Genomic DNA, 22,049 nt, shown 5'->3' with positions numbered 1-22,049 from the left:
AATATCCTCCCTCCTCCCCCCCCGGGAAATTAGATTATCCCGTCGCTTTCTCAGGGCGATCCCCAACCGGGTGGCCTCCCTTCCCTCCCGCCTTGCCTGACGGAGAAAAAACCCTCTGGTGCGGTGTTTCAGTACTTCCCACCAGTCCCTGAGGGAAGGGAAGACACCCTGAATGGACACCTGGTCTGCTAGGAATTCCAGGTACTCCTGGTGCAACACCCCCTCCTTCAACCATTTGAGATTCAATCTCCACAACCCTTTCCCTAGCTTGCACGCCCCCCCTCCCCCCAACTCTATCATCACCATCCTGTGGTCAGAGAAATCTACTTCCACCACCCTAGGTGCCTGCCTACATGCCCCTTCCCGAACTAGAAACCGGTCAATTCTGCTCCTACAGGTGCCCCGTGAAAAGGTGAAACCCTGATTCCCACCACCAAGTGCAATATGTACATCCACCAGCCCTGCTCCTTTCATAATCCCCGCTAGTCGAACCCCATCATAACGTACTTGTGGTGCCCGCCCCCCCACTATCCTCTTTCCGTAAGATAGTGTTGAAGTCTCCTCCCCACACCAACTGCCTTGAAGTGTATAGGTAAGGCTTAATTTTGTTGAACAGTGCAGACCTTCCCTGTTTGCTTTGCGGTCCATACACATTAATCACCCGCAAGGCCACCCCCCGCAATATTACGTCCAACACCAAACACCTACCAATACCCAGCTCCACCACCCTCTGAATCTCTACTTTATTGGTTTTAAAGAGGACGCCTATCCCCCCATACCTCTCCCCGGCCAGACCCCAAATAGAGGGTCCCCATCTCCAGGCCCTCTTTGCCCGCCGGATGTCCTCTAGCGTCTGCAACCGGGTCTCCTGGAGGAGGAAACAGTCCGCCTCCACAGCAGAGAGGCCATCAAATGCCAAGCTTCTTGCCCTCTGGGAGGCGACACTAGCCACATTAAGTGTGGCGAACACCAATAGCAGTCCCGCCATCAGTCCTCGCTACCACACCCCCCCGCCTTCCTGGCTGCCTTCCCTTCTCTCCACACCATCATCCGTGGTCCCTTCCCCTCCACCCTCTTCTTCCTCCTCCGCCCAATCCCGGACCCCTAGCTTAAACATCCCTTCCCCCACCCTTGCTTTCTTCCTCCCTATCTTCTTTTTGTCTTCACCCACCTCCCTCCCTCCCTGGGGATCATCAAGCGACCTGCCCCCCTCCTCTCCTCCCTCTTCCACCCCTACTACCTCCTCTTCTTCCCCCCTTCCCATCAATCCCGCCTCCGACCCTTCCTCCCTCCCCTCACGGGCCTGCATTACTACATCCTTTCTTACCTTCCTTTCCTCTCCCGCCCTCCCTGCATCAGCCGTCACCTCCCCCGATCCACCCACCTCCCCCCCTACCCTTCCCCCCTCTTTGTCCCTCAAAACCCTCCCCTCCCGTTTCTCTTTCCTCTTACCCGCTGTTCCCTTCACTCCTTCTCCCCTACCTCCCAACCCGTCCTGCCGGCTACCCCCATCCTCTACCTCCTCACCAGCCAGTTCCTCAACCCCTCCCTCCTCTTCCAAACCCCTGAATCTATTCCCTACTTCTATCCCCATTCCCACCCCCCTTCCCACCCTTCCTCTCCGCTGTTTCTTGGACACCCGCGTCCAGCCCTCATCCTCCCCTTCCTGCCGCTTCCGACCCTCCCCCAAGCCCCCCCCCTCTACCTGTCCCTGTCCTTCCCTGGACCCTTTCCCTCCCGCCCCGGGAACCTGATCATGGTCTGCTTCCCCTCCCCCCTCCCCCTGACCTGAACCATCCCTATCTATCTCCTCCTCACCCCCATTATGGGAGGCCCAAGGGCAGGCTCGAAATGCATGCCCCAGACCCCCACACAAGTTGCACCGAATAGACATACAGGACTCCGTGGGATGCTCCTTAGACCCGCACTTTCCACACTGCACAACCGGGCATGACATACTAAAATGTCTAAACGACCCGCACTTGTGACACTGCCGTGGCTGCCCCTTATAAAAGCAGAGAATCCGATCCCTGCCGATGAACGCCGAGGAGGGAATGTGCTGGGTGACATGCCCTGCCTGCCTCAGCCTAACCTGCGCACCCCAACCTCCAGCCCACACCCTACTGGGGTCCGGGAGTTTGGACAAGGGGGTACGCAATTCTGCGTACCGTTGTAGCCAGAAGGCCAGGTCCGCCCCTGATAGAGACTCATTTCGAACAAGAAGGGTTACTTGCACCAGGTCGGGTCTGCTGATCGGTACGGCCCGGTAGTTCTTCCAGTCCCCTCTCCCCCGTACCCCTTCGTATCTCTCCCAGAAGACCTCCATGCCTCGCTGGGTTAGAAAGCTGACATCGTATTCTGGTATATTCACCGGATGAATACAGGCATAGAGGTCCTCTGGGAGGAATCCTAGACCAAGGACCAATCTCAGGACCGCATCCCTGCTTGGCATCCCCCCCTCCCCCACCCATCTCAATTGTACCACATTCCTCCTTTTGGGAACCTGGCCTCCCCCCCACCCCCCCTCCCCATCCTTCCCCGCTGCCCCCTACCCCCCTAGTTCCCCTGCGGCCACCTCCTCCACCCACCACCGCCGCAAAGGACGGACCCCCACCCCACCGTCCCCCCCCTTCTGCAGCGCGGGGACCCCCCCGCTCCTGATGCACCATATCCTCCTTCTCTTGCCTTCCCCGTTTCTCAGCCTCCCTCCCCTCCCTCCCTATCCCTCCCCCCAACATGCCTTGTACCCCTTCAACCAGCAAACCTTGGTCCCCTGCACCCCTCACCCCCCGAGCACTCGTATCCCCTGTAGTCACAGTGTCCATCAGTTCAATGCCTCCTGCAACAGAAACCCTGCCTGTCTCCCTATCGATTTGGTCCATAGGAACTTTGAGAGCAGGTTCCCCTATATAACTGGTCCCCTCCCAGTGCCCCTGCCCCCCTCCCGTCGAATCAACCCCTCCCCCCAGAGCCAACCACCCCGCTGCCTGGCCGGAATCAGAATCCCTAGTACCACCAGTTAAGTTTACTTCTGGTGCGCATGGCAAGGCAAGCACCCCTCCCTCCCGCCCAAAACCTGCTCTCTGGACCGGGTCCCTTTTTCCTCCAACGTTCTGCTCCTTCGGATCCTCCAGCCCCGCTGTTTCGCCAAGCGGATGAGGCTTCCCACACTCCAGAAGTGCCTGCCCTCTCACACATGGGGAATCTTCTGGCGCTGCAGCTATTTCCCCTGCCAGCCTTTGTAGCTGTTCTGCAGTCTTTCCTGCTCCCACAGCCCGATTGGCTGGAGCCTCTGCTGCCAGGCTGGTTTGTTGCAAACACTCCTGATCCTCCAGTGCTTTCTTTATCGAGAACCCCTCCTTTTCACCTGCTGTTTGTCCAGCTGCAGCACTCTCTGTCACCAGGTTTTCCTCTGCTAAAACCTCACCATTCTCAGTCTTTGGCAGTGCTGCAGCCTGCCTGGCCCTGACCTCCAGCCCCTCAGTGCTGCGTGGGCGGGGCCTCCCCAGCTGCAATGGAGTCAGTGTTTGTTTGCTGCTCTCAACTCCTGCTGCAGGCAATGGGCACAAAACCTGTGGCTGCAACTGCCTCTGCTGACCTCTTGCTTCTTGCTCAAGTAAGTTTTTCAGTTCTGCTTCCACTGGTGTAGAAAAGAGTCTCTCTCCTGAACTTCCAGCCCCTGTTTCTACAAGATGAAAAGTCTGGGTTTTAAAACTTTTTTCCTGTTCAGTTTTTCCAACCTCAGGTTCCCTTAACGAGCATGCCTCTCCAGCCCCACCTCCAGTCCTGCTTGCTTCAGAAGCTGCCAGAGACTGACTAGCAAGGTACTGCATATACTGTAATGTCTTTTGGGTACTGGGCCCAGGAAGCTCCTTTGGCCCCTGGGTGTTCTGGGGTCCAAGGTCTGAGCTCCTACTCTCCTTCTCTGTTTGCTGTTGTGACTTTTTGAAGGTTGTCAGGGCTTTTCCCCCCAAGGCCATTCTTTCTCTGTTGATGTAAACTTCTCTCAGAGGGTTCCCAGGGCCCTTTTTCAATGCCCCCAGCAAATGTTCTTTCTTTTGAAGAAGCTTGAGTAAACGGGTTACCTCCTTTGTATAAGTCTTGCGGTGCTCCACTGGGGCTAGTTTGCACAGGGCTTTTGCCATTTTAACCCGTTTCCCCAACTCTACCACCTCTTTTTCTGTGCTTTTTATTTTCTCACCATTTGAATCAGGCCACTGGTCGGGTCCTCTGGATCCTGACTATAGTCTGTGAAATCTTCCTCCTCTGAGGAGTCACTGTCCTCCTCCTCTGACACCGGTAGGGCCTCCCGGCAGATCTCCATTACCTCTGCTCTCTCCTCTCTCTCCTCCGATCTGCTGTTCTCTGGGGCCTCCCCCAGCTCTCTCCCCCCCTCACCTGCTAGATGGCGTGCCACTGTGAGGGGGGTACCGGTCTGGGTTCCTCCCATGGAAGCCTGCACTCTTCGATCCACAGGGCTCCTTTCCCTCCTCTCTGGAGTCCTGCCAGAGAGGGAACTACTTCTCCTGGCCTTCTGGTCCCTGGCCCCAGGAGACCCCCTGGCCTGGGGCTTTCCTGAGGACTGCTCCCCAGGGACCTTCCTCATTTCTGGGGAAGGAGCTAGGCCTCACTCCCTTCCCCCTGGAAGCCTGCAGAGCCTCTGGCAGCACTTCCTCCTCCTTCCAAGTCTCAACAGCAACTAACTTGGAATGCCCTCCCGCGGTAGGTGGTGGAGATGAAAATGGTAACGGAATTCAAACATGCGTGGGATAAACATAAATGAATCCTGTTTAGAAGGAATTGATCCTTGGGAGCTTAACCGAGATTGGATAGCAGAGCCGGTAGTGGGAGGCGGGGCTGGAGGTTGGGAGGCGGGGATAGTGCCGGGCAGACTTATACGGTCTGTGCCAGAGCCAGTGGTGGGAGGCGGGACTGGAGGTTGGGAGGCAGGGATAGTGCTGGGCAGACTTATACAGTCTGTGCCAGAGCCGGTGGTGGGAGGCGGGGATAGTGCTGGGCAGACTTATACGGTCTGTGCCAGAGCCGGTGGTGGGAGGCGGGGATAGTGCTGGGCAGACTTATACGGTCTGTGCCAGAGCCGGTGGTTGGGAGGCGGGGATAGTGCTGGGCAGACTTATACGGTCTGTGCCCTAAAGAGCATAGGTACAAATCAAAGTAGGGTATACACAAAAAGTAGCACACATGAGTTGTCTTTTTGGGCAGACTGGATGGACCGTGCAGGTCTTTTTCTGCCATCATCTACTATGTTACTATGTTACATTCCATGCTACCAATTCCAGGGCAAGCAGTGGCTTCCTCCATGTGTATCTCAATAGCAGACATGAGTATCTGCATGTGCATAAATGCCAAAATTCTGCCTAAATGGAATTCTGTAAATATGTGCATATCTTTCATTGCAAATATTTGACAGGTGAGCATTAAGGTGGACGGAGTCTGGGCAGAGTAGAAACTTATGCATTTAACTTATAAGTTATGCCTATATGTTTTTGCATATGTGTATTATGAGTACATTTATGTGCATAAATGCCAAAAATCTGCCGCACATCACTTTTTGGCCCAAAAAAAGGCCTTTTTTGCAGGCGTGCTGAAAAATGGACCTGTGTGCATCCAATACATATGCCTATAACAGCACAGGCCATTTTTCAGCATACCTTAGTAAAAGGACCCCTCAGTAATTTATATTAAGGCTACACTGAATTACAAATAATGGTGTATGTAGCATGAGTTTTTGATCTATGATTACGTTCTTATGCCCTGAGAGAAACTGCAACTTGTAGTTGATGAGGCCACTAATTGTTCTGAGGTCTTTTCTTGTCTTAAGAAAGACAATATCGCAATAATAATACATTCTATTTTGGGATTTTGTCAATATTTTGCTACACCCGTTATTAATATTTAAATGCAATTTTTAGACCATTAGCTATAATTATATATTCCATTATGGTTTTTGCATTCAGCCAATAATATACAGCTGAGAATCCAAACAATGATGGAAATTCACGCTAACAACTGTGCAAAATAAGAACTCTGTATGGCCGTAACTGCAGAGTTAAAAGCTGTACAAATTTTTTTTCGTGTCATAAAAAAATGAAGAATCTGCTTTTTACTCAAATTTGTACATTTAGATTTCATTCCATGCAGATTTATTTTAGGTTTTGATGTTAATTATTATGAGTAAATGTTTATTGATATGGGGGAGGGGGGGGAATGCACTAAAGTCATCGTTAGAGCCGTTCCGTACCAAATTCCATAGCGAATCGGTAGGGAACGGCTATGCATCAAGGAAAGGGAATGCAAATGAGCTACTCGTTGTAGCTCACTTGCATTCTCTAGTCCATCGTAAAACAGTCAGCCAATTGGCCGGTCAAGCATGCGCAGAGCAGCAAAGCGTTATGCTGGCTGCTCTGCGCATGCCAAATACACCTCAAGTGTCAAGTGCTCGTCAGGAGCATCCTATATGGACGTTCTGTATTATTTAAAAAAAAGTCCACCGTCATTCCCCCCTTGCAATAATAAAAACATCTTTTTTAGCCGTGCTTCACTCAGCTGAGAGACCAGGAAGTCCCTGAGCTAATCACAACGCATTTAGCCGAGCTAAACGCGCTGTGATTGGCTCAGAGACTTCCTGGTCTCTCAGCTGAGTGAAGCACGGCTAAAAAAGACGTTTTTATTATTGCGGAGGTGAATGACGGCGAAAACGGATGGGTGTTTTCGATGGCCAGCCTCAACTGCACTTTTGTTTTTATTATTGCGGTGGGGGGGGGGGGAATAACTTTTATAGCAGTTTTTCATCAGTTTTCAATCCCGCGCAGCCCCAACGACAGGTACAGACCTCTCGTTAGAGTTTCCAGTGTTAAGGCAATCGGAAAAGCTTAGTGCATCTCATTACAATACGGTTTCTACACAATTTGCTTATCTGCATTCCGTTTTCATTAGCTGCTACCATCGTCGTAAAATGGCTTTTAGTGCATGCCAGGGTTTACTACTTGCTCGTTAATGGTTCGTTAGGTTTAGTGCATCTGGTCCAGGGTGTTTTGTATAGTATTCATTGTTTTGATTTTATAGAAACAGAAACAATAACAGCATGGGAAAAGGAATGGGACTTGATATACCACCTTTCTGTGGTTTTTGCAACTGCATTCAAAGCAATTTACATATTATATATAAAGTACTTATTTTGTACCTGGGGCAATGGAAGATTAAATGACTTGTCCAGAGTCACAAGGAGCTGCACTGAGAACTGAACCCAGTGCCCCAGGATCAAAGTCTGCTGTACTAACCACTAAGCTACTCCTCTGTATTTCATCTACAACACAACATTTTTCAGGTGAAATTAGAATATACACATTTATTTAAAATGAATGAAGTGCTATATGATGTCATCAACCATTCCTAAAGGCATCTTTGTGTTGGTTAGTGTGTCATGTTGTTAGGACTGTATCTTGAGGAATTTCCTGAATGGTTGCATAGGCAAGTCACGCAGCCTCATTTGCATAGCCATTTTTTGTAAATAAAGTATTTTATAGAGTTAGCAATTTTTTTTATAAAATAAAATATGAAATGTGCTATATAGATACATCTTATGTATTTGTAATAAACCTTTTGCTTTATGTTTAATCTATGTTATTTTTCCCTATGAAAAGTGGGATATTTAAATTAGAATATATTGGAACACTACATTTCATATCTATACAACACAAGTTATAAACAACTGCTGTAAGAAAGAAAATCTTTATTTTTAACAAACCTGAACATTTTGTTTTGATGCACTTCTGAAGTGCTAAAGGCATTATAGCTTTGATCTTGTACCTCACAACATGTGGGCATGTGTCTCTAATGCACACACTTGTTTGTGTTATTGCTGTCTTGTAAAAGCCCTGAAGCTACAAGGGAAATCACTCAGAAAGTGTAAAAATGTAGTTTTCTTCTTTCTTTTGCAGATAGCAACTTTGTACTTGGGAACGCTCAGGTACTTAACCTATTCCCCATTGTCTACTGCTCAGATGGATTCTGTGACCTCACTGGCTATGCCCGGGCTGAGGTGATGCAGAAAAGCTGTGCCTGTAAGTTCCTGTATGGGTTGGAAACCAGCGAGCAGCTGAAGATTCAGATCCAGAAAGCCCTGGATGAAAAGAGAGAGTTCAAAACAGAAATCATCCTGTACAAAAAGAGTGGTGAGTAACCGTTGATGGACTTCCTTATATTTGTCATAGAAATGACCGAAGGACCCCTGATTTACCTGCTTCCTGTGACAGTATAGAGAGGAGAATATGGTACCTGGACGATGTTACATCTAATCTGGGAACGACTGTGAATAATTATCGAAGGATTAAATTTATTCCTCCACAGACATGTTTTTCTATAGATACTGATACAGGCTTTCAGGAAGGAATTTATAGCTATGGGACAGAAAAAGAGAGAGAAGTCCATGGTTTGATAATTCTTTCACTACATAGGAAGTACACAGCAGTTGCACAGTAATTTGATGATAACTTTAAATCAATTGAGTCTTCCCTTCATTCCAATTACTATTACTTGCACATACCATAAGGCCTTGGGGAGCTTGCACCTGTTTGCAGTAGGCAGCAGTATATAGTTTTGATTGTCACTGTTTTCAGGAAAGGTAAAACAAAAGCTTGGGAAATCTAACACAGAAGAAATTACTCTGGAAACTAGATATTTACCACATGAGTAAACATGGAGTGGGAAAGGATAAAACATGGTATAATTATTTAGTCAGAAAACGGCCCCAGTTTCAAAATAGCTGCTCTATATATAAGCACATGTAATTAGTGCTCTGCTGGTTGACCAACAGGCTTATTTTCGAAAGAGAAGGGCGCCCATCTTTCTACACAAATCGCAAGATAGGCGTCCTTCTCACAGGGTCGCCCAAATCGGCATAATCGAAAGCCGATTTTGGGCATCCTCATCTGCTTTCCGTCGTGGGGATGACCAAAGTTCACGGGGGCGTGTCAGAAGCATAGCGAAGGCGGGACTGGGGCATGCTTAATACATGGGTGTCCTCGGCCAATAATGGAAAAAAGAAGGGCGTCCCAACACTTGGGCAACTTTACTTGGTCCTTTTTTTACGACCAAGTCACAAAAATGTGCCCTAAATGACCAGATGACCACCAGAGGGAATCGGGGATGACCTTACTCCTCCAGTGGTCAGTAACCCCCTCCCACCCTAAAAAGATTTTTTTAAATATTTTTTCCAGCCTCTATGCCAGCCTCATACCCAGCTCCATGACAGCTGTATGCAGGTCCCTGGAGCAGTTTTAGTGGGTACTGCAGTGCACTTCAGGCAGGCGGAACCAGCCCCCCCCCCCCCACCTGTTACACTTGTGGAGGAAACAGCAAGCCCTCCAAAACCTACCAGAAACCCACTGTACCCGCATCTAGGTGCCCCCTTCATCCCTCAGGGCTATGGTAGTGGTGTACAGTTGTGGAGAGTGGGTTTTGGGGGGGGTTGGGGGGGCTCAGCACACAAGGTAAGGGAGCTATGCACCTGGCAGCTTTTTCTGAAGTCCACTACAGTGCCCCTAGGGTGCCCGGTTAGTGTCCTGGCATGTGAGGGGGACCAGTGCACTACGAATGCTGGCTCCTCCCATGACCAAATGGCTTGGATTTGGTCGTTTCTGAGATGGGTGGCCTTCGTTTCCATTATGGCCGAAAACCAGGGACGACCATCTCTAAGGTCAACCTAAATGTTGAGATTTGGGCGTCCCTGACCATATTATTGAAACGAAAGATGGCCACCCATCTTGTTTCGATAATATGGGTTTCCCCACCCCTTCACGGGGACATCCTGAGATGATGTCCTCAGGAAAACTTGGGTGCCCCCCGTTCGATTATATCCCTCCACGTGAGCAAGATTGACATTTGTAAATTCAGTCAGCTTGACTGGGTCACTTGTTTCCCTAACTAGTCACTTGGCATACTCTTCTAATCCCCCATTCAGGTACCAATCAGGTCCAACTCTGCTTAGCCAGTCCTCATAAGAAGAACAACAGAGCCCATGGCAAAGTTTTATTGAAGTGTCCATTATGCTTCTATTGGGTGATAAGAAAAGGGAAAATGAGACCACTTCAAAATAAAACATTGGACGTTCATAGGCACCTATGCGCCTTAGCAAAAGGGCCCCTCAGTTTGCTACCCTTCTCTGTATTTTTTCCTTGTCTGTAATATCCTTTTTGAGATATGGTGAACGGAATAACACAGAGTTCTCAAGGTGTGGTCACTCCATAGCATCATTATATTCCCTGTTTTGTTTTCTATTCCTTTCTGAATAATACCTAACATTATATTTGCTCTTTTGACTCTCACCAGACAATGAGCTAAATAATTCAAAATATTCCAAAAGTCATTCCAATATCCTTTTCTTTGTGGTAACTCCTAGGATGGAACCTAACACTGTGTAAACAAAGGGTTGCTTTTCCCCTTCTGTTTCACCTTGCACTTGTCTGTATTAAATTTCATCTGCCTTTCAGATACTTAGCTTCCCAGAATATGATCACCTTGCTCATGGCTCCATTTTCCAGACCATTAATGGATAGGTTAAACAGCACCTGGCCAATATAGCTCACTCAGGTATTCCACTATTCACTTCTTTCCATTGAGCAAACCGACAATTTGTCCTACTCTCTGTTTTAATTTTTTTTACTTTGAAAGTTCTTAAAGGTTTTGCTCAATCTTACCTGGCCCATCATGTTCATAATACCTTCCCTTACATGTTCTTCATTCTGATGAAAAATGTCTACAGTCCGTGAAATTATATCTTCCTGGATAGAGGCCAACTGAATTTCAGTGTTGGCACTAAAACCGGCCCAAAATCCAGGTTTGACTATTCTTTGGTTTCAACTGAAAATGCAAGTGCATTTTCTGCAGAAACCAAATGTACACCTGTGTTCACTTTTTACCTGCCCCAACCCCCAACATTTCCAGAGCAAGTCCTCCTGGGCCATCCACCACCCTCCTCCTCCCTCGGAAAGAGCAGGTCCCGCTGGGCTGGTGATTGAAATTGGCATGGGCAGGAGCAATCCTCAGTCACTCCTGCCCATGCCCTATGCCAGTTCCAATTGCAAAATGGCTGCTGGGACCTGCTGCAGCAGTTTCATGAGACTGCGCAAGAAGTCCCAGCAACCATTTTGGTTGAGAAACCAGCGGGGGCAAGATCGACTGGGAATTTGTCTTGTCCAGAAGAGACCACTAGACACCAGGGCATTTAAAGGTAGGCCCGGGAAGTGGTGGGAGGGCAAAGGGGTTGCGGTTGAAGGGGGTGGAAATCCAGCCAGCCTGGGAGCACCTGCTTTCTGTGTGTGTGTGGGGAGGGGGGGGGGGGTAAGTGCCATTTTTGGCCAAAACCAAAGGGCAAATTTTGCCTGCTGATTCGGTTTCGGTAGAAACTAAGAACACCAGTTTCGCTCACCTTCTAATCCTGGATCCACAAACACACCTTAGGGTTAAAGGTCCTTAAGTAAGGAAATTGTTACCATTGGATCTAACATTTGAATAAATCAACCAGGCATTCCCTTAGATCTTTATTCAGATCTCTTGTGCCACTCAGTGCAGCTGACAGTGCAGGCACAATGTCGCTCAGGGTTTTGGAAGGGAGATGCTGGGATTGGCTTTTGGAGAAGTGGCTGAGTGGGTTTCGGTCAACTACAAGTCGGGTAGGTTTTATTTGAGCATGGATATTACATTTAGCTTTTTATGTATTGGACCTTTGTTGCAGTAAAATATTTAAATATTTTTTAATTCACTATAAACTTGTTGCACTGTGCTTCTGGGAACAGCAAAATAGAAATTCCAACTTAAATTGAATTGAATTAACCACTTATAATGTGTACTAGAATTCCAGGAACCTATGAAGGATGATATAATGAAAACGTAGCGCTAAAGCACATCTGTCTTTTTTCTTCTATTGGCCTGGCAGTTGCTTCCAGTTCAAGTTAGAACCAGATTCTATTGAAACTACAACACCTGAAGTTACCCACAGCTTTTTCACCATTTTTAAGTCTTTCCTCTTCCCACATAGCATAGCCATTGCAATAACAACCTTTTGCCGATGGCCACAAACAGATCTCCATCTACAGCCCAGTACTTGTGCAGTATGAGTCACACCACTAGATGTCACTGTCAAGTGCTGGCTAGGAAAATAATTAAGGGGTCCTTTTACTAAGATGTGCCTGCGGTAGTGTAGGCGCAGGTTTTGGGTGTGCGCAAATCCATTTTCAGCGTGACTATAAAAATGCCTTTTTTTACATTTTTGCCGAAAATAGACGTGTGGCAAAATCAAAATTGGCGCACGCCCATTTTGGGTCTGAGACCTTACTGCCAGACATTGATTTAGCGGTAAGGTCTCATGCATTAACTGGGTGGTAATGACCTATGCGCATAGCTGACGTGCGGCAGAAAATAAAAATTATTTTTCAGATATGTATAGCAGACACTCGTCAAAAATGAAATTACCGCAAAGGCAGTAACTCCAAATTGGCACATGTTGGATGCGCATAGATGTCTACGCGGTTTAGTAAAAGGTCCCCCTGAGACTGCTGCTTGTGAGAGTGAGACATATCATTGCAAAGTACTGTTGGTGAAAGAATAGACAGTTCTCATATATTCAAAATTTCGAGTTTTATTACTATTATTATTAACATTTGTATAGCGCTACTGGACGCACGCAGCGCTGAACACGTGACATAGAGAGACAGTCTCTGCTCAACAGAGCTTACAATCTAAAAATAATACAGACAGACAAGACAATTACGGGCGAGGGAAGTACAGGGTGAGAAGGAACAAGGGGAGGTAATTGAGTAGTAGTTAGGAGCCAAAAGCAGTGGTGAAAAGGTGGGTTTTCAGCATAGATTTGAAAACAGGTAGAGATGGAGCTAGATGTACAGGAGCAGGAAGTCTATTCCTTTTCATTATTTAGATAACATTGAAAATTCAGTAGGAGAGGTTTGACCTCTTGGCATCTGGCATTTGCCAAACTTGCCAGATGCTTGGTTTGTCATTTAGGCTGGGACACTCTCCTATCTAGTGCTGTGCCTCTTCAATGTCCCCAGGCTTAGGAATCAGGTACAGATTGTTTGCATATCAGCACACAGCACCACCACTAAGAACCAGTGAGCCAGTCTATGAGTATCAGGGTAGTCGGCATTTTTTTATTATTGTATTTTATTGATACAGTATGTGTGCGCTAATTAGATCTTTTTCTTCACAGATTGTTTATTTTCCTCCAGCTAGACAAAAATTGACTTTATAAAATACACAATTTTGATTCAGAATAAAAAATAAAATCCAGTTTTCAAAATGATACGGACAGACAGGCCAATGCAAGATATTATGTCTGATATATTTCCAGTTTAAAAGTGAATATACCAGGCTGCTATGGTTGGGATGGCATGTGTTATCTCCAGAATTACAGTGGCTATGCCAGGTTGTTATAACTGGGATTGATGCCAGGTTATTTTCATGAGCCGACACTGAAACTGGGATGGTTAATGGGCTGAGGGTTATGGTAGACTACAATCATTATGATGATACTGAGTTGTTTTTCACTCTATAAGTGTATTCACTCTGCCGCTCCCCAGTACCTCTCCTCTCTTGTCTCTCCCTATGCCACCCCTCGGGTACTCCGTTCTGTAGATAAGTCTCTCTTATTTATTTATTTATTTATTACATTTGTACCCTGCTCTTTCCCACATACAGCAGGTCCAGTGCAGAATTGACTTCCTGAACCTGTGCGTCTAGCCCCGTCTTTGGCCATTTTCAAGTCCAAACTTAAAGCCAACCTCTTTACTACTGCTTTTGACTCCTAACCATTACTCACTTGCCCTGTCCTTATCCTTACCTATTTATTCCCTTACCTTTATTTGTTCTGTCTGTTACCTGTCTTATCTAGATTGTAAGCTGAGTAGGGACTGTCTTTTTGTGTATGGTGTACAACGCTTATAACTAACTGTAGCAGACTGCGATGGTTCAGAGAGACACTGGACCATTCCCCTGTTTCTGGTTGATTCCTACAGGCTCTTATGGTTTCTATAGATACTGGATTGCATTCAAAGATACAGTAAATGGGCCTATTCTATGCTTCCGTGTCATAACTAGATCTTTAGGGATGGAAGTAAAGACTACCAGAGTGAAAGTGTTGTATTTTTAAAAGGTTGTAGCTATGTTTAGAAACAGGAAAATAATAATAGCCCCAATAATCCCAGATAATGGCTGCTGAAAACCCTTACATGCCATATCAGCACTCTCTGGAGACGTTCCCAGTGGTAATTGGCAGCACGGCCACATCGGTATGCACTTCATGAGTACCGTGCATGTAGAGTGCGAGCCCTTACCACTAGGTCAATGGGTGACAGTAAGGGCTCAAACAATAAATAGCCGCATGCTACTTTTAATTCTAGCGCACCACCATTTACTGCCCCACGCGGTAACCCTACCGCCGCTTTGTAAAAGGGCCCCAAATTTAAGCACCATTTATAGGATAGTGCTTTCCACCAGGAATCATGCCTAACTTTAGGCGCGACCATTTGCACCGACTGAAACGTAGTGCAAATTATGCACCTACATTAGGCCACTCCCATTTCCATGCCCCCTTTTTCTGAACACGTGTAAATTTTAGGCGCGGATCCTGCACCTAAATTTACACATGTAAATGCTGATTAAATCTAATTAGTGCCAATAATTGCTTGTTAAAAAGCCAATTATTGGTGCTAATGGACTCATTTGATTAAATTGTGCATGCAAATTGAGCACATGTGCAAATTCTCACTCCCAAGTTTGGCAACTTTTATAGAAATGGGGGTTTACTGTTTACATTTCAAAATGTCAGTATTTGAACAATAAAAGCACACAAGTAACACAGAAACAAATAATTGACATCAAAGATTACCCCCAAAACAGGCCTAATGTTGAAACACTGGCAGTGGCGTACCAAGGGGGGGGGGGCGGTGGGGGCGGTCCGCCCTGGGTGCACGCCACTGGGGGGGTGCCGCGGCGCGCGCCTGTTGCCCTGTTTCAGTCCGAGTTCGCAATTCGCATGTGTTCACTACTCCCTCTGAGTCTGCCCCAGAACAGGTTACTTCCTGTTCCGGGGCAGACTCAGAGGGAGCAGTGAACACATTCGAATTGCGAACTCGGACTGAGACAGGGCAACAGGCGTGCGCCGCGGCACTCCCCCCCCAGCGGCGTGCACCCGAGGGGGTGTCATTTCGCCGGGGGGGGAGAAGAGGTGTCATTTCGCCCGGGGGGGTCGCGCTGCACCCGGGGGGGGGGGGGGGGGGCGCATCAGCAATCCGCCCCGGGTGTCAGCTACGGTCGGAACGCCACTGAACACTGGTTAATGTTGGGTTTCATTTATACAAGAGCATGAAGCATGAAGAATTAATATACAAAGCTTTTTCAGATAAGCTTTATTTGAATCACTTTTAAAGTATAAGTGGTGATATTTTGTGCAAAGGAACAAATGCAGTTGTTAAATGGAACAAATTTGAAAATCAAAGCAAAAATCGACTACCAGTTGGCTCTTAATAATGTTGAAGTGTAAATCCCTGTACAGTGATACAAAAACAGAAGAAACAAATCTTCGCAAGGGTATAGAAGGTAGAACAAACAGCAAAGAGGACTCAAATAAAAGACGTTCCGGGTAAAAATTAAAAATTGAAAATGTATTGATTGATGAAAATGACTCGACACAGCCGTGTTTCGGCCCAAGGGGCCTGCATCAGGAGTCTTATGTGATCTAAAATTCACTCGTTGTCTTCTTTGTGCCGTGGATAGTGTCCACAGTAACAAAAGAGAGGGTATTACAGCATACAAGTATACAACACAGACAAAGAAAAGCACCACTGGCCCTTCAAGAAAGAGATAATATCCGTCCTTTATTGTGAAAAAGACCTGACACGGGCCGTGTTTCGGCGCACAAGCGCCTGCCTCAGGGGTCAGGGTATATCTTCACAATGTATGAGCAGAAATTCTAAATGAATTGCCAGCTACCGCTGGACGTACATTAAATCACGCTGAACGCTGGCTAATTTCCAAACTAGCCAGCGTTCAGCGTGATTGAATGTACGTCCAGCGGTAGCTGGCAATTCACAATAAAGGACAGCTATTATCTCTTTCTTGAAGGCCCAGTGGTGCTTTTCTTTGTCTCCGTGGATAGTGTCGAAATGGAGCTATTGCATCTTAATGCCTCAATGCGGAGTAATGCTCTTTGTGCCCTTGACTAATGTTAGGGTTTTTCCTAACTTGATTTCCTTGTTTATTTCTTATTTGTGGGTTAGATCATCTCCTTTGATGTGGGCTTATTGGTTTTCTTTATGATTTGAATGTTTTATTTGTTCATTCCATTTCTTGTACTTTGTGAAAATTGTGCAAATAAGTTTATAAGCAAAAATTTAAAAAAATAGCCTAAAATAGGCATCTTGTTAGATTTCCAACACAAGGGGTCCTTTTACAAAGGCATACTAGCATTTTTAGTGCACACTAAAATTAAGCATGTGATAAATGCTGGAGATGCTCATATATTCCTATAAGCGTCTCTAGCATTTAGCACGCACTAAAAACATTAACGTGCCTTTTTAAAAGACACCCTAAGTGACCGGTTATAAAATTATACTCTATTCTCTTTCCATGAGCAGTAACTGAGCAGAAAACAATGGTAATCAACAGAAAACAGAAGAGATATGAGGTGGAAGTCACATAGGAACAACAGAACTAGAACCCATGGCATTTAGCATTGTATTCCTAAGGCTTAGCTCCAAAGTCTATAGTTAGGCGAGGCATTAGACCACAAGCTCCCTTTCTTCTCAGATGTCTGTGCTACCACTGCAACTTGGCTATTGCTGAGAGAGGGAAGGGCATTTCTGCAGAAAAGCAAAGCATGCCATGCTATGAGAACAGAAAAAAGAAGCATGTCTGATCCCACACCTGTCTCCGTTATGATACAAGAGTCTCATTTTAAATCTCCATTCCCTTGCATATGGATTGTTAGTGTTCTTATAACAGCTCTATATTAAATCTATCCAAGGCAGAATACACTTTAAATGGAAGTCAACAGAGCCCTTTACATTACTTCTAAGGCATGTAGGAAAAACAGTATTATCCTATGTGGTTCTTATTATTATATTCATGAAGTAGCCTCCGGCAATTTACTTCTACTGATGAGTGCTGTTGTGTTAGCAAGAGGGCTGGATTATCTCCTGTTATCTCTCATTCCCAGCACTGGATTGCTCAAAAACAGGACACCACAAACACCATTACACAGACTGCGGGAATCTATCAAATCCCATTCATTGTGATTAGGATTCCTCCATTTCTGTTTGTTTTTAATTTTTGTTTTTATTTATAAAACCTGACATCACATACAAGCATTGGCAAGACGATAAAAAGAAGAGCATGTTACAAAAACCAAAAAAAAACACAAACAAAAAAGAAACAAACAAACCAGTCAATATTTAACTAGTGGCAGTGAGCATTATTTTAAACACTGAGCACCACAGGCAGAATTAGGTCCTGATATTCAGTGCCCGAGCCATGTTCAGCCACCAGCATTCAATATTCAGGGCTGACCAGAAAGAAGAAAGCCTCTGGAATACATGCAGGTCCCAGCCAATATTCATATCCCCACAAGATCATTACAATCCCCCCTCCTGACCCACAAAGAGCACTGCCATCCCCTCTCTCCCTCCAGAAGAGCATCAATCCCCCTCTCAACACCCCAACATGATCTGTTCCTTTTTGGGGGAGGTCTCCACAGCACCTTACCCTCCTCCCAGACTAACCTCCTTTCTCCCCCCCCCCCCCCCACACCCCCCTTTAGGTCCTCCCAGGCTTAACTGTATGATCCCTGGTGAGCTAGCTGATAAAACACCAGGAGTGATGACCACTGACCACTCGCTTCTGCCCATCATGTCTGCTGCTTCAAAATGGTTGCCACAACCTTTAGTGATAGTCTTACAGTACTTCAGTAATACTGCAAAGCTGCTGCTAGAGGTCAGACAGCCATTTTGAAGCAGGATCCCAAATGGGCAGGAGCAAGTGGATATCACTCCTGACCTTTGTCTGCTAGATCCACTGGGGTTGGTACAAGTAGACCAAGGGGGGCTAAAAGGGCTGTAGCAAGAAGAGCAGAAGGAGGGTAGGGTCCTGTTTCAGGGGTGTTTTCATTTTTAGAGGGCTCTGGGAAGGGGGTAGAGTCCTGTGGGGAGGGGAGCTAGAAGTGATCAGATCATGTAGAAGGGGGTCAGGTGGAGCAATTGATGCTGTTCTGAGGGGATGCAGGGCATTGCTCTTCTGGGGGTCAGGATAGGGTCAGATCCTGGGTGGAGGGGTCTGGAGGGAAAGGAGGACATGAGCTAACATTGGCTACAACTCAGAAGTTATGTAGATGCCAGTCGATATTCAGTGCCAGCACCCACATAGTTAACAAGGCAAAGTTAAAGCTGTGCACCGCCTTAGATGAATCTCTTCATAAAGGTGGTTAATAAATCCCAAAAAATAAATAAATTAATAAAACTGCTATTTATGCAGGCCATGTGCTTGGTTAGCTAAGTGGGCACTGGCTTCTGGAATGACACTCACCTGCCCAGTTTAGAAAAGACTGGTTAGTGCCAATATTTAATGCACATTGATGCCCAGCCAGCTGAGCACTATTTAATAGGCAGGAGCCCAAAGGAAGAAAACTGAAGCATTCCATACTGGCTGTAAAATTAACTAGAGAGGAAGAGGAAAAAATGTACTTAGGTTGCTCCAAGCAAATATTTAAAAAACTTCATACTATACAAAATATTTTTTATGGCTAATTTACTCTTTGAAGAAATATGACAGTCTATCTATCATCTTATTATATAAAAACCTCCTGGCTTCCAGTATATGCGAGAGTTCTTTTCAATTTTTTCTGTTTAACTTTTAAGGCTATTTTTGGTTTTGCGCCATCATCCTATATAATAATTTGCACCTCCAACGTTCTACATCTGGATGCCTGGGTTCGTAACATCCATTCCCACTAATTGCCCCGCCCTCGCGTCAAAACGTAATGACGTCACAGGGCAGAACAATGAGAGGGAAGGGAATGCTGGAGGCGAGCTGACGTCAGGAGGGCTGTTATGAACGGAATGGAAGCCAGCGCCAGCCAGCCAGAGAACATTCAGGTACAAATCGAGGGGAGGAGAGAATCGTGGGACATCGAGGGGATGGAGGGAGGGAGGAAGGAAGGAAGGAAGGGAAGTGGAGGGCAGAGGAGAATTGATGGACATGGATGGGATGGGAGGACAGTAGAGGAGAGAATCGCTGGACACGGAGGGGAGGGCAGGGGAGAGAGAAAAAAAAGTGTACAGGACAGCCTACCTAGGGCCCGTTTCATTGTTTCATTGTTGAGGAAACGGGCATGGTTCTACTAGTATCTATCTAATCATTAACTATTTAGATGTCCACTAAAACTACTAGGAGTTCTAATCATTCTGCTTAGCCCTTTCTGACAAAATAAAAAGACAAGGGCCCTTTTATTAAGCCGCGTAAGCGTCTACGCATGCCCAACATGCACCTAAATGTAGTTACCGCAGGCTACCGCGTGGCTCTTGTGGTAATTTCATTTTTGCCGTGTGTCCGATACGCGCAACCCAAAAATAATTTTTATTTGGGTATCGGACACACACCAAGTGGCATTTGGCGTGCATAGGTCATTACTGCCCAGGTACCACATGAGACTTTACCGCTAGGTCAATGGCTGGTGGTAAGGTCTCAGACCCAGAATGGACGCGCAGCAATTTTTATTTTGCCGCACGTCCATTTTCAGCAAAAATTTTAAAAAGGCCTTTTTTACAGGTGCGCTAAAAATTATTCTGCGCATGCCCATAACCTGCACCTACACTACCGTAGGCCAGTTTTCAGAGCGCCTTAGTAAAAGGACCCCTAAGACTTGTTGATAATTTATACTTGTTCCAAGCAACAAGACTAGATAAAGATCTTTTTAGGCCTATTATTATCTGCAGCAAATTATGGGGCCCTTTTGCAACGCCGAGGTAGTGGTACCGTGGCATTGGCATGTGCTAATTTGGCACACCTGCCAGCTTACCACAGGTGTGCCATTCCTGTGCAACAGGAAATTGTTTTTATTTTTAGTGCCAGAGGTTTATCTGGTGGTAATCGGGCAGCGCCGTGTGCAGCCTGGTTACCGCCATGTTAGTGTGGGAGGCCTTACTGCCTCCTAAATAGGAGGCAGTAAGGGCTTCCCCAGGAAATGATCATGCAGAAAGTGTGTACTTAACGCACAGCCATTTCCTTTTGTTTGCCTTTTTCCCACTGCAGTTAGTGGGGCCTTGGCAAGTGGCAAATTCACGCGCTGACATCACTGCATGGTCCCTTTTAACGCAGCTTGGTAAAAATGGCCCTATATGCACTTTAGAAGCAATCTTAAGACATATTTATTTAGGAAACATGTCTTGAATGTTAAAGAATGATATTTCCAGGGTGGTGTGATCTATTGTTTACAATTGCTGCGGTTTATTAATCTCCGATATCTTACGTTATACTAAGGTTATTTTAATTTAGGCTAAAATGATTGTAAGTTTCCACTATTGTTATTGTGTGTTGCTGGTAACTGTCCAGCTTCTTTAAACTGTAATCCACATGAAACCACAAGGTCAACAGCAGAATATAAATTATGCTATAATATAATGTAATTTATCCACAGTGGATAAAAGAACCAATTAGAAATTAAGCTGTTGATATTACCCATAGGTGGCAAAAGAAAACAAATCAATATAGTAGCAAATCAGTCATGTTGTGCGAGTGGAAGGTAATTCTAAGGGTTCCTTGGATAAGAGGATAAACAAGTGCTTATTTCAAGCCTATTATATAATGAAAAGTAGGGGCCTTCTTTATAGCATAAATTAGTCCAACTAAGTTAAAGGAGGGTGCTATAACTTGGTCGAGCCCTTCCAGAAAAAGAAGTGCTTCTGAGAATTAGCAATGGAATGTATGTGTGTGTGGGGGGGGGGGGGGGGGAGGTTTTAGGTGTGGAGGAAGGTGATTGGATGAAGTAGGAGTAGAGAATTTTGAGCGGGAAAGTTGCTGAAGGGAGTAGTCAGCTGAAGAGAGGTGAGTCTTGTGAAATTTTCTTATTTAAATTAATTATTAAAATTGCCCACCCACCAACCACATAGGTTTTGGATGGTTAGAGAGTTTTAGGGCCTTGTATTATTCTAGGTTTTGTCGCAGCTTAAGAGTTTGTGATAGAAGTTAAAAGTGAGTTGTGATTGTTAGAATTGTAGGCAGTAAGGCACATGCGATACCGCCATGCTTTTAGGTTACAAGAAAGGGGGTTTGAAAAATAATTTAAATTCTTTGCAGTCATGTGTTCCTGCAGGCTGTGAAGATATGAGTTATGTTTTGAATGTATGGACTAGTATGGCACTGTCTGGTCCTATTTATTTATTTGTAGCATTTGTATCCCACATTTTCCCACCTATTAACAGGCTCAATGTGGCTTACATTGTTCCATAGTGGTGATCACCAATTCCGGAAAAGAGAAATACATAGTTAAGGTGGAGGAGACAGAGTGGGTTAGGTATTCAGGTAAAGAATGTTCATTTTCATAATAAGAAATAAAAGGTATTGGATTAAACTTCATTCGTGATAAATTAGCTTGAACAATCAGAAATATTAAAACTTCAAATCATGATAAATTAGTATGGACAATCAGGAAATAAAGAGTTACGTTTTGTGTAGATCCGGTGTAAATTTTATTAACTGGCATTTAGGATAGATTATGCTAAAATATAATGTAATTTATCCACAGTGGATAAGAGAACCAATTAGGAATTAAGCTGTTGATATTACCCATAGGTGGCAAAAGAAAACAAACCAATATAGTAGCAAAATCAGTCATGTTGTACAAGTGGAAGGTAATTCTAAGGGTTCCTTGGATAAGAGGATAAACAAGTGCTTATTTCAAGCCTATTATATAATGAAAAGTAGGGTCCTTCTTTATATTCATTTATTCTTAAAAGTTTTATTTA

At 45.6% G+C, this 22,049-nt stretch overlaps 1 protein-coding gene across 1 annotated transcript in view; it reads left to right on the top strand.

The window, feature by feature from the left end:
• Window positions 1-8,050: 8,050 nt before the first annotated feature.
• The window catches only part of LOC115474743 (potassium voltage-gated channel subfamily H member 8-like), a 625,512-nt gene continuing 611,513 nt past the window's right edge, over window positions 8,051-22,049 (top strand). The window contains exon 1 of the mRNA XM_030210385.1: window positions 8,051-8,195. Coding sequence (XP_030066245.1) covers window positions 8,066-8,195 — 130 coding nt within the window. The 5' untranslated portion in view covers window positions 8,051-8,065. The remainder of the gene's footprint in view (window positions 8,196-22,049) is intronic.

Source organism: Microcaecilia unicolor, chromosome 7 (assembly GCF_901765095.1).
Source record: "Microcaecilia unicolor chromosome 7, aMicUni1.1, whole genome shotgun sequence".
NCBI classification, from domain to species: Eukaryota; Metazoa; Chordata; class Amphibia; order Gymnophiona; family Siphonopidae; genus Microcaecilia; species Microcaecilia unicolor.
The sequence above is the reverse complement of the archived record's forward strand: the minus strand, read 5'-3'. Positions and strand labels throughout refer to the sequence as shown.